Source organism: Bufo bufo, chromosome 11, assembly GCF_905171765.1.
Source record: "Bufo bufo chromosome 11, aBufBuf1.1, whole genome shotgun sequence".
NCBI lineage: Eukaryota > Metazoa > Chordata > Amphibia > Anura > Bufonidae > Bufo > Bufo bufo.
In genome coordinates, this window is record NC_053399.1 from 33,441,309 (window position 1) to 33,454,542 (window position 13,234).

General features: G+C 41.7%; 1 protein-coding gene across 3 annotated transcripts in view; it reads right to left on the reverse strand.

The window, feature by feature from the left end:
* The window catches only part of SLC35F4 (solute carrier family 35 member F4), a 245,902-nt gene that overhangs the window by 68,082 nt on the left and 164,586 nt on the right, over positions 1 to 13,234 (reverse strand). The window contains exons 2-3 of one of the 3 annotated variants that reach the window (XM_040411659.1): positions 7,654 to 7,785; positions 4,291 to 4,316 (exon numbers count right to left, since the gene is read on the reverse strand). The exons of the other annotated variants lie outside the window; for them this stretch is intronic. Coding sequence (XP_040267593.1) covers positions 4,291 to 4,316; positions 7,654 to 7,785 — 158 coding nt within the window. The remainder of the gene's footprint in view (positions 1 to 4,290; positions 4,317 to 7,653; positions 7,786 to 13,234) is intronic. 3 annotated transcript variants of the gene reach the window in all.

Below are 13,234 nucleotides of genomic sequence, written 5' to 3' on the forward strand. Positions count from 1 at the left end.
TTCTGTGGACAGGTGTCTTTTATACAGGTGACTAGTTAAGACAGGTGTCCTTAATGAGGGTGACTAATTGAGTAGAAGTGTCTAACCACTCTGTGGGAGCCAGAACTCTTAATGGTTGGTAGGGGTTCAAATACTTATTTCACTCAATGAAATGCAAATCAGTTGCTATCTTTTATTTAAAGTTATTTTTTCGATTTTCCTTTTGATGTGCTATCTGCCACTGTTACAATAAACCTACCATTGAAATGATACTGTTCTGAGACTTTTCATTTCTTTGTCATTGGCCAAACTTACAAAATCAGTGAGGGGTCAAATAATTATTTCCTCCACTGTACATTATATATTTGACTGATTCACTGGAATAAGTAGGGTTCAGCTGACAAAGTGTGCATGACCACCTTAAGTTTGCAGCTACTGTGCAAGTTTTGAAATTATATTCAATGCAACAAAAATACAGTTATGATTGTTATGGGTTTATAGGCATTGATTTTTCAATTGAAAGTAATCTGTCTTAAATATTTCTTCATGTGAACACAATTAAAAATAATTCAACAATTATTTTTACAGCAAACGATCCTAACCAAAAATTATTTTTTTCCATTGACGTTTTACACCACTAATCACTATACAAAATTTGAACCCCAGATTGGTTCGAAAAAACTACTTTTTAATACCCTGAAAGTCAGTCCCATGTTAAGGATCCTCATTTCTTAGCCAGCGAGGTGAGCTCCTAAAAAAGCATCTCTTAGGCCTCTTTCACACGGGCGAGATTTCCGCGCGGGTGCAATGCGTGACGTGAACGCATTGCACCCGCACTGAATTCGGACCCATTCATTTCTATGGGGCTGTGCACATGAGCGGTGATTTTCACGCATCACTTGTGCGTTGCGTGAAAATCGCAGCATGTTCTATATTGTGTGTTTTTCACGCAACGCAAGCCCCATAGAAGTGAATGGGGCTGCGTGAAAATCGCAAGCATCCACAAGCAAGTGCGGATGCTGTGTGATTTTCACAGTTTCTAGGAGACGATGGGGATGGAGACCCTATCATTATTATTTTACCTTATAAATCGTTTTTTTTACACAATAAAAGCACACAGAGCTATGGGGACTGGGTATTGCGGATGTGCTAGCGGCCATCTAGCAACCCATGTCCTCAGCTCTATACACAAAATCCCGGTGACAGGTTCCCTTTAAAGTTACTGTATGGGGAAACCGTGAACAAATGAGACAGACATTTTCCTTTGAATTTAATTTTTTGGAATATAAAAACATCTTGTTGTGAATGTAGGTAATCTGTAAATAGGGGGTGTAGAGGGGTCAGTTTCAATTGGCCTCTTTAAGAAGACACAAGTATTATAAATTGCTTAGGTGGAGGGGCCTGTTAGAGATATTGCTTTGGAGCCAGGTAGATTGGAGTTACGCCTATGCTGTAAAATTAGTCATTAAAGATCTAAATTCTAATAATGTTGGATTTTCTTCCATGAAATCCAGCACCTGCTCCATTAATTAACACTGCGGCTTATAATACTGTATCTTATCAGATGTCACACAAAAGGGGAATGTAAAAGTGCACATTGTGCTACAAAGAAATAAAAAAAAAAATGAAATCTGTATTTACGCTATTATTGCCAACTTGGCAGCAAATAAAATGATAATTGAGTTTAATAGAAAGAAAATCCTGTTCTGTTTTCTATTAAACTTAATTAAAGTGGACTAATATGTACGAGGTCCATAAAAGGTTATAAAATTTATGGATAATCAATATCAGATTTCTGGGGGTTCTGACACCTGACACCCCCACCAATCAGTGTACGAAAGGCTCCATTTAATGGTGCATTTTCCGGCACCAGAAAACTGCAGTTCAGCTCCTATTTGATTGAATAGGAGCTGAGATGCAATACCCTGGGAAGGCCATTACACAGTGGCTGAAGACAGCTGATCGTAGGGGTGCAGGGTTTCGGACCCCACCAATCTAATAATGATGACCTATCCTAAGGATAGTCTATCAATATCTAAGTACTGGAAAATCCCTTCCTCTGGTCTCTCAGGAGCAAGTTTCCGTGGTTCTCTGTACACTGCAGGTATTTAGCAACATGGATAACATAATGACTGCATGTTTATGGGGCTGTACAGGAGAAGTTGGCAAAATAATGCCCCCATTCTCTGACATCACTTCCTGCTCTGCAGCTATTGGCTGAAGTGTCACCACACAAACTTCCTGCTCTGCGTTCACTCTGTACACAATACCAGTAATTCTGAGATATCATTGCTTCATATCTGGTAATTTTTTCAGTATTTGGTCCGAATGCAGTAAGAAATGGTCATACGTGTGAATGGAGCCTAATAGGACATGTTTTTTGTTTTTTTTGCGGAACGGAAATACGGACATACGGAAACGAAATGCACATGGAGTACCTTCCGTTTTTTTGCGGACCCATTGAAAAGAATGCAAAAAAAACTCTTCTTGAAGAGCGGCCCTCAGCTCATTGAGGTTCTAGGGTACAGAGTTAAGAGCCTTTGCACAGCGACTCGGCTAATCCCATAGGTTTTCAGTGGGATTCAGGTCTAGAGAAAGTGCAGGCCGCTCCATTTGAGGTACCTCAGTCTCCAGCAGCCGTTCCCTAATGATGCAACCTCGATGAGCTGGTGCATTGTCGTCCATGAAGATGAAATTAGGCCTGTGTTGTTCCTGCAGAGGCACAATGACTGGATTAATGATGTTATTCAAGTAGTATGGGCTTGTCCCTGTACCATTCACAAAACGTAGGGCAGTTCTGTATGGACTAGACACACCTGTCCACACTGTAACACCACCAAAGGCTCGTCTGGTAACAACTGTTGCTGATGCATAGCGTTCTCCTTTACGTCTCCAACATTGTTGGAGGCCATCATTTCTGCTCAGCAGGAATTAACTTTCATCAGTGAACAGCACTGAGGCCCACTGGTCCCTCACCCAGTGTAGATGCTCCTTGGCCCATGCAAGGCGATGACCTCTATTGCACATCATCTACCATGCAGACCACACTGATGTAAATGGTTTAGAATTGTCTGATGTGACACTTGGGTGCCTCTCACCTCCCTTAAATGTGCCTAGGGTTGTGTGGCATTCATCAGTTCTGCAGGGCATTGTTCACAATGAAGTGGTCATCAGTGTGGGATGTGGCCAAAGGACATCCACTTCTATGCCTTTCTGTGACTCTTCCAGTCTCTCTGTATCTCTGTTGCAACCTGCTGATGACACTCTAAGCTCAGTGGCCACTGCCGTCCGAGAACATCCTGCTTGAAGCCTCGCAATGGCATGGTACTGATGATCAATTGTTAGGTGTCGTCTTGGTCTCATGATGTCAAAATGTGAACAACATGATGAGGAGGACTGTTTAAATACCAATTATGATTGAACCAGGAAATGTATTGGGCAATTCATGGATCAGAAACCTGTTATGAATTCTGCCGTCAAGCTCCTTGTTAGAGAATAGCAAGTTGTGCAAAAAGTACTGAAACCCTGAACAGTTGGACATGTGCATTCAAAAGTTTAGAGAAGGTCGCATTAAGTTCACCTGTAAAGGTTAGAGTGCCTTTTAGGTTCATCCTGAAATTTCACCCACAAGCCAAATATCCCTAACTTTTTGTGAGTAGTGTATAGCTGTATACTTAATGAACATCAGTGTGCAGTATGGCAATTATATACTCTATATGGTATTGGATGCATAAATTTGTTATGGCCACCATATAAATTCCAATACTCAGAAGACAACATTGTGGGATCCACAAACCACAAAAAGAGCATTTCCTGGCTATGAGAATATACAATATACAATGCCAAGTATAACGCTCAGCTAAATGTAACATATAAAATAGCACGCAGCACCAATCAGATTATTATCTATATGTCCAACAAATTTATCTGCATATTTCCAGCCTCAAGACCAGTACTAAAATGGTAGATGATAGTTCATGGGTCCTGTTACTATTTTTTGCACTAGGTCCCAAAATCTTCAACTTGTGTCTCTGATAATTGTACTGTATATTGATAGTGCTCAATTGGTATAGTCACTGAGTTATTCAATAAACTTTATCTGTATAGCGCCACCTGCTGGTCTATTACTTATTTCTCCGTCCATCTCAGTAACATTGCTAAGTTGGAACGCACATGCTCAGTTCCGTCCTTCACCTGCCACCAGCCAGATCTACTGTTAGAAGCTGTGACAGTTACAGGGAGAGAGCTGCAACAGAAAGAAGACACCCGCTGAGCTGTGATAGGGAGAAAGCTGGAACAGAAGGGACACACCCCTGAGACGCCAGCTTTAAATTCATCTCCCAAATTCATGGAGGAACAAATGGATTGCTCTGGATCTATATGAGGTACATGGCTGGCTCTAGCTTTGTTAGAAAGAGATTGTCATGTTCTATATGATGCCCAGTTTTCATTTGTTTATATTAATCATGAGATAATGATAACATCTTTTAACACAAATTAAGGGAAAATTGGGTGAGACACCACAGTGTAAAAAAAAATATAAAAAATCTGACACTATCACATGGCATACTGCTCCTCCCAGGGAATGGCAGGGAAATGCATACAGAGTCTTATTTGGGCGCATAGGCTTGCTATCTTACCTTGTCTATGCTTGCAGAAGTACAAGGCCACTACCATCTATCATAAAAACCTCTCACCCTTTAAAAAAGTTGTATTATCTCACACATTGGTGCCATATCGCTAGGATATGCCACAAATGTTAGAAGGGTGTGAGTCCCACCTTTGGGACCCTCTGCTATCTCAAGAACGGGGAGCCGAAAGTAAAGGAGCGCTCACCACAAATGCGTGGCATGTTCTCCATTCACTTCTAAGTGCGTTCTGAAAACAGTTGAGCCAGCTCAGGTATTTTTGGAAGTCCCATAGAAGTGAATGGAGAGTGCACCATGCATGCAAGGCCACCTCTCCATTCACTTCCATGTGACTGCCGTAAATATTCGGAACTCCCATAGAAGTGAATAGAGGATGGCCATGCTCAGGGGTGCACCTAGCCTTTCTGCTGCCTGAGGTGAAAACTGAAACGCCCCCCCCCCCCATGGCAATTTCTTAACCTAACCCCTTTGCCACAATGAAAGCGCTCATTGCGCATGGCCCTTCTGCTGCCCCCCTCTTGAACCTTCCCGGTGCTGCCTGAGGCGATCGCTTTACCTGGCCTCATTGGTGGTGCACTCCTGGACATCTTTCCCGTGGCGCTCTCCTTCACATTCAAGGCCCCATTCTAGAGAGTGGGTGGCATATCCTAGATATACACCCCCAATGTCTAAGGTAAGAAAACCCCTTTAATGTCCATGAGATGCCTCTGCTGACCCTAGCTCAGTCTGCACAGAATATCTGTAAAAGTGAGCAGCAGAAGACAAGAAATGTCAGCCTCCCAAATTGTAAAAATAATATAATTATACAAATATGACATTTCCGTATGTTACATTCACTCAACTTATGTCCTCTTATTTTTTCAGAACCAGGGAGGTTGTCATTTTGCAACTAACCCTCTTGCACAGTGGATTATTTAACTCAACAGCAAAAAGATCTCCTGCTAAGACAAGGAATGGAATCACACAGCTGAAGGTTCATTGAGAGAGGAAGCATTATGAATCATTATTTAATACTAGTAGATAGCCCCTCCCAAGTCGGTGACTGAAAATGCATCTAGTTAAAGGGCATCTGTCAGCAGATTTGTACCTATGATATTGTCTGACCTGTTCCATGTGCACTTGGCAGCTGAAGGCCTCTGTGTTGGTCCCATGTTCATATGTAACCGCAATGCTGAGAAAAATGAAATTTCAATATATACAAATAATCCTCTGGGAGCAACGGGGGCGTTGCCATTACCCTTAGAGGCTCTGCTCTCTCTGCAACTGATGACATTTTAACTATGTGGAAAAAATATGATTTTGCCTTCTGTGAAATTTATGAATTAAGATTCCACTGATCAGTGTTAGCGTGAACTTTCTTGGGTCTACTAAAGATAATGATCCTGAGGTCCCACACCCTATATACTCAACATGGTCTAATGCGTTAAATGAGGATCAACCCATAAGAATAGATCTGAGTGGCAAGTGATTGTTTCCAAAGTAATATCCAAATGGGGTTGTTTCCTGCCGAATTTTTGAGGCCCATTAATTTTTTAGAGCCTCGGGCCAACTGAGGAACGTCTAGTGGGCTACTCCAATCCTGCCACCAAGTTTGTCTACATTATGCTCAGTAAGACACTGTTATCAGCATATACTTTAATGAACATGTCTCCTTTTAACGCAGAAGGTTTTTCATTCAGAATACAGTCACTTGATAATTGGTAGTTTGATGCCATTTACAGACACTGATTAAAAGAGATGCCTTGGTCATTGGTGGCTGCCTTGCTTATTTGCTAGAGTCTAGGGCGTTGGGGCCCTTATTCCTTCTGGGCCGTGTTAGAATACTTGTTTCTGGCATCCTGTCATGTTCTATGTCACATTTTCTTTTAAAGGGGTTGTCCGGGTTCAAAGCTGACCCCGGACATACCTCCATTTTCACCCAGGCAGCCCCCCTGACTTGAACATCGGAGCAGTTCATGCTCTGATGCTCTCCTTTGCCCTGCGCTAAATCGTGCAGTGCAAAGGCATTTTCAAGAGTTCCGGTGACCAACTGGGCTCTCCATGGGGCTGCCAGGAAGCCCGGTGACGTCACCGGCACTGATGGGCGGGCTTTAGCGCTGTCCTAGCCAGTAAAACGGCTAGGGCAGTGCTAAAGCACGCCCATCAGAGCTGGTGATGTCACCGAACAGTGTGTTATTGTAAACAAAAGAGCCCATGCCCTGCGCGATCTAGCGCAGAGCAAAGGAGAGCATCGGAGCATGAACTGCTCCAATGCTCAAGTCAGGGGGGCTGCCTGGGTGAAAATGGAGGTATGTCTGGGTTCAGCTCTGAAGAAAGACTTGTAAATGGGAAAACTAACCCACTTGAAGTCTTGGAAGTTCTATTTAAAGCCATCACTACTCTCTGCACTCATCTCTTTACTGATAATTAAATATATTCTGAATTCCTAGATTCTTTTCCAGTGTTTTTATCTTGGCAGAACATAAAACTGAATTGGAAAGGACCCTAGAGAAAGCTGCTTGCAGAGCATTTTTCTTCTCTCTGTAGCTCAAGAATTTCGTAGATGTAATTTTCAAAAGTCCCTGAGCAGGCTTATCCTTTACTCTGCTGATGTCCGTGAGAAGTGAATAAGAACAAGGCCCTCAAAATATGGCAACTGCCTAGGAAAGTGGCTTAACAAAAGAAGATGGTCAAACATATAGTACAAAAAATCTGTACGATAACACCACATGTTCCCATCATTGTGTGTCATAGGATTTAAATTGACCGCTGAGTCCATCCTTAAATATTTTTATATGACTGGTTCCTTTCTGTGCTTCCCACAGTCCATAAGACATATAGAATCCATAGCTTCAGTTCTGACTGCAAAAAATAGTGACCAATACTGGTAAGAAGGAAAATTAGAAGGCAACAAGAACATCAGTACCTTCTGTAAAACATAAGAATCACAACGTTAATATGCCAGTATTGTTAGGATGAGTCATACCTGAACCACTCTGGACCAAGTTGGATCTGGTGCATCCAAACCTTTGAAGGGGACTTCTACTTTCCATCTCAAACATAGGAGAGGAAGATTCTTCAGCTGAAGGCATATGACATATCTTCTTTCTTGTGGTACTACATGATTTCGAGTATGTGATTCCAGACAGACACCGTGAAACGGATGAGTGCGAAGTATCTGAGAAGAAAGAGTTGGAATGAATTTTGTCCAGTAGATTAACATCCTTTTTTATGAGACATCTCCTAAGTCTCTCATAAACATTGTCTTGAAAACATCAACCCACACCAAGAAGGATAATGCATTTCTATGACATCTTGTTTCATTCATTCTATTGAAAAAAAATCTAATATAATGGGTAGATTTTGTTTTTGAAATTGTCCATTTTTTCCATAGTGACTACTGGATGGCCCCATGGACTTCATGTTTACTCATGCTGGTGGAAATATTTTCTTCTAATGCTTGGTGGCATGTTAGGGAGATCTCCAGCTGCTATTTGTATCACATAGGAACCGGTATTGCTCATACTTCCAGTTGTTTCAGAAGAATCCATTGATGGAGAACATGATGAGAGACATAATGCACCTCTATGTCTTTGCAGAAGATTTGATCCTTCTTGGTCTTCTTTCTTCAAACATCGCATATAGATTGGATATGGATTACGCATATCCTTTATTATTAAAGACTGCACCAATGCCTGAGAGACCAGGAAAATTATGTTGGCAAATCATGTTGTGCATGCATCTCATTATGTATCTTTGTCTTTCCAACTGATTTACACAGTGTTTGTCCAATGGTCTGTTTTTTTAATCATCTACTACCACTTTGAGGGTTGTAATTATTACAGTGATAAATGATATTAAATTGATCCAGAGAAACTATCCAACTGTCGTGTAAGCCATTAAGCAAACCTGGCTATCGTTGGCCAGGGAGTTTTTTGTTTTGCCTTCTTCTGGATCAGATACTTAGATCTGAGAAAGGTCCAAGCTATGTAACTATCAAACTATGTTAATTAAGTTCACGAATTGTAATAATTTGTCCATGGAACCTTACTAGTGGGGTACCACAAGGGTCAGTAATTGGTCCTCTTATTTTTAACTGGTTTATTAATAACAACGGCTTATGGAGGAAAATTACAATATTTGCAGATGATAAAAATTGTTAAAGTAATCTGCACAGGAGAGGAAAATACAATATTACTCAGGGATCTGGGGAAGCTGGAGGCCATTCAATTTTAATGTTGAATGATATAAAGTATGTCAGGTAATACACTTGGGATGAGAAAAAAAGTTAAATTATATTGTAAAACACTATAAAAAAAAACTCCACTCCTATGTAAAAAACTCCACTGCTATGGAGGGCAAGATTTTCGCCCTCCATAGCAAACATCTTTATGGCATGGTGGGAGAGCAAATTTTTGTTGGATATTAATAATCCCTTCTTTCATAACATAAGGTGGTATGGACGTTATATCAATGACCTGCTCTTTGTATGGTCAGGTGATATAGCGGACATACCACTTTTTGGAGATTATCTTAATGGTAACTTGGATTCATAGAATTTTGCTCTACACCATGATCCATTTTCTATAGCATTTTTGGATCTGCGTGTATATGTAGATGGTACAAAAACAAAGGTTTCCTCTGTTACTAACATAAAAGAAACTTCGGGGAACACCACACTGCTAGCAACTTCATGTCATCCTACACATGTAATGAAAAATATACCAAAATGAGAAATGGTGAGAGCACGAGGTAATTGCTCCACCAACGAATCTTTTGCTGAAGAGGCTGCTGCTATTAGCTCTAGGTTACACTCCAGGCTATATACCACACAATCTATTAGGAAAGCCAGACAATGGGTGTTAACATTAGATAGGAATAGATTAGTATTTCCTGGAGAACTACCAGTTATAGCAAGGAATACACGGACATTTGTAAAATTGTAAAAAAAACATCTGCCAGTGCTAAACTATGATGCCGACTGGAGTAAAGTGATTTCAGCAGGCATCAGATGTGCGGCACGCAGGGCCCCTACTCTGGGTCATAAAATTAATCCCAGCCTTTTCTGTGACCGCCCGAAGGCCAAACCAGTGTGGCTTTCGTATTAGGGCACATGCTGTGAACATATGTCTGTTAGTCAAACAGTCACGTCCACAGTGAATGGCAGAAGTCACAAAATAAAACAATATATTAACTGCAACACTGAGTTTGCGGTTTATTTAATTACATGTGTTGAATGCTCTATGCAATATATAGGATGTACCACCAAACAGATTAAAACCAGAATACGGAGACCTTTATCTGACATACCTCACTATCAAACACTCAATGTTTCTTCTGTCACTTTGCACATTGTACATAAGCGTAATACAAAAAGTTTTAGAGTTCAGGGTGTGGAGAGGGTCACGCTCCCAGTTAGGTGACCATAGACGCAAACTACTAAGTAGAGAGGCATATTGGATGTTCGAACTTGGTAGCTGCTTCCCCACAGGCATGAACAAAAACATGACAGTATCAATTAATTTGTAATTTTTTTTTTTTCCTGCACATGTTGGATTTGTCATTCCATGTTTTGTGATTGGCCCACACCCGATTATGATATGATGTTTCTATGCATGTGATTGGAGGAAGTGTATTTATATGGGAGAGTCACAGAGGCCATCATGAGTAAGGATCGTTAACTTGAGATCCAAAATGCGTCGATTATGCATCTGTCTTGTTTCGTATGGATTTTACCACATCGAATAAAGGATATCATCAGAAGCTGGACCCTTCTACTTTTTACAGAGTTTATGTTGGCTTTGACCTGGCCACATCCGGGCCTCTGATACGATACGCAGTTGAGCGCTGCAATCTGACTTTCTATATCTATAATAGAGAGGAGATAAGGGTGGACAGTAAACTTATCTTTATCAATCAGTACCAGGCAGCTGCTACTAAGGCACATCAATTATGCAAGGCATCAAAAAAGCCATTGATGCACATAACAAGAATCGAGTTTTGCCTCTATACTAATTATTACTCAGACCATACATTACATGAATTATTATATATAATTTGGGGGAACTGTGCATGTAGTGCCCTGGAGCAAGGGTTCCTTGGAGGCTGGATGTTGGTGAACATTTGCCCCTATTGCTCATTACTTTAGTGCAGTTTGAATGGTTAACTTGCACATTGATTTTATACAATTGTTTGCACTTATACTATTTTATACTGTGGAATTACATTTTATATAATATATCCTGTTCATTTGCAATATTATTTCACTAAATTTGGACTGACTTGTGGAAAGGATTAATTGTCACACCTGTGACAGGTGTTAGAAGGTCTGAAAGACTGACTGCACATTTGTGATCTCACAGCCTCTTTTGGTTACACTTTGTGTGTTGCTGGTATGTCCACACCTCCTGTTCAGGTGTGGATCATGTGGGCTTTAACTCCCCCTAATTAGTCTGACTTTACCCATCACTCCTTGCTCTGGAGAGCTTCAGTTGGTCTTGGAAGAGCTGGAGTGTGGTTCTTGTTGAAGTCCTGTTCATCCATCATCCTTAGAAGTTAAGTGTTCTGCTTGTTTTTTGTCGTCTCCCCCTGGTTGTTTACTAGGCCTCAGCGAGACGCTGGTTCCTTCACCTGTGAAGGAGCGGGTTGTCTCTGCCCTGTCATTACCTTTAGGGCATTCGAGGGTCTTCAGGGTTTTCCAGGTTACAGTGTATGGGCATCTCTACCATCGAGGGGTGCCCATACAGATAGGAGTTAGGGCCAGGAACAGGGTTTTATAGGTGGTGACCCTTTTCCTTCCCTAGCGGTTAGGCCTAGTGTCTTTCCCCTTCCCTCTTGTCTTATTGGTGTTTCTCCCCTACTACATCCGTGACATTATCCAGAGCCAATTACCGCCATTTTTGTTCTGATCCATGCAACTATAGATACTATATCAGCTGCAGAATCTGACTTTGGAGATAGCAGACCTCCACGCGACAGTCTTGCAGATTCAGAGCCCACGGGCTGCTGGTTCTGGTGGTGGGTCCCAGGCCTGCCCTGAACCGAAGGTAGCTCTCCCGGACTGGTTTTCCAGGGGGTAGTGACCATTTCATCCGGTTCAGGGAGTCATGTAAATTATACTTTAGGCTGCGCCCATACTCTTCTGGGGATAAGTGTCAGCGTGTGGGTATAATTATTTCGTTGTTTAAAGATGACGCCTAATCTTGGGCTTTTTCCCTGCCGACCGGATCACGCCCCTCCGGTCCGTAGATGAATTCTTTAGAGCCTTGGGTCTTATCTACGATGACCCGGATCGTAAGCAGCTATGGCCCTTGCTGTACGTCTGGATAAACGCCTCAGGGAGAGATCTAGGGGGCCTCACCTTAAGGACGTACTGTCCAACAGGTCTACTGCTTCCGTTGACACTTATGGTAGAGAGACACCAGGGGTTGCGCCTTGTGAGGAGCCTATGCAGTTGGGAGGAGCTACTCCTGGAACTGCTGTCAAAAGCTTGGATCATGTGAAAGGAGTCTGTTTTTGTTGTGGCAAGAACGGACATTTTGTGAATACTTGTCCGTACTTGCAGCATCAAGATGAAAACAAAAAGGAAAAAATGAATAAATAACAGTGGGGCACTCTCTAAAGCAATGGGAGCAGTGGATATTGATGCATAGAATTGTTATTATTAATATATCTAAAATACGTCGTTCACAGTTTGTAGTTTGAATAATTCCCAATAATGATTACATATATATATATATATATATATATGGTAGCATAAATGGTAAAAAGTGCGCATACTAAAACGACATTATGAATAAATCTTATGGTAAAATACACTTAGTAGTCCATCACTAAAAACTTTGCCTCCAAAAATGTCAAAAGATTATAAAAGCTCTGGGTATCCACAAATCGAGTTCAGTTGATGTTAATAACACTTGGACTCCAATCTCAGGTCTCGATTAATAATAGCTATACACAGAGCGGCGTCCCGCTCCTTAGCCTGAGACAGCGGCATCCCGTTGTAATTTTCGAAAAGCGATCACTTAATTATCGAAGACAGTTCGATCCTACCCGGAGGAATTTCGGCAGAATCTTCTACCCTCGTCTCAGTGCGCCTTCTGTATGTGTCGGTGCTCTGGTCCCGAGGGCTGTTGTTTTTCGAAAGGATCCCACGCCACCGCCGGAAGACCACGTAGGTTCGCTGAAGGTAAGCTTCCCTTATCCAGCAGAGACCTCCTGCAGCTGGCGTTCTCAGGATCTTTAAAGCAATAAGTTATTTTCCTCCTAAATCGATCGAAGATCTACGTCTGTACTCCAAACATGGGGGTCCGTTACCAAACGCGTTTCGGGGTTAAAGCAGTTGACCCCTTCATCAGTGGCTAGTGTCCCCCTATTAAGGCCCCTCCTATATAGGGCAGCTAGTTCATAACAAAACCTGGTCATGGATCGTCTGAATTTTGGATCGTCCAAATTTTAAATATTCTGGAACTCTGTGGAGAGTCTAGCCAGAGCAAATAGTTATCCTGTTGGCTTCCTTGGTCGCATGTGTCCGATTGTTAGCGGTTTTTCTCAGGCAGGTTTATGATGGTTATATGATGAGACACCGATCATATATCAGGAAAATATCGAAAATTATATTATCAATG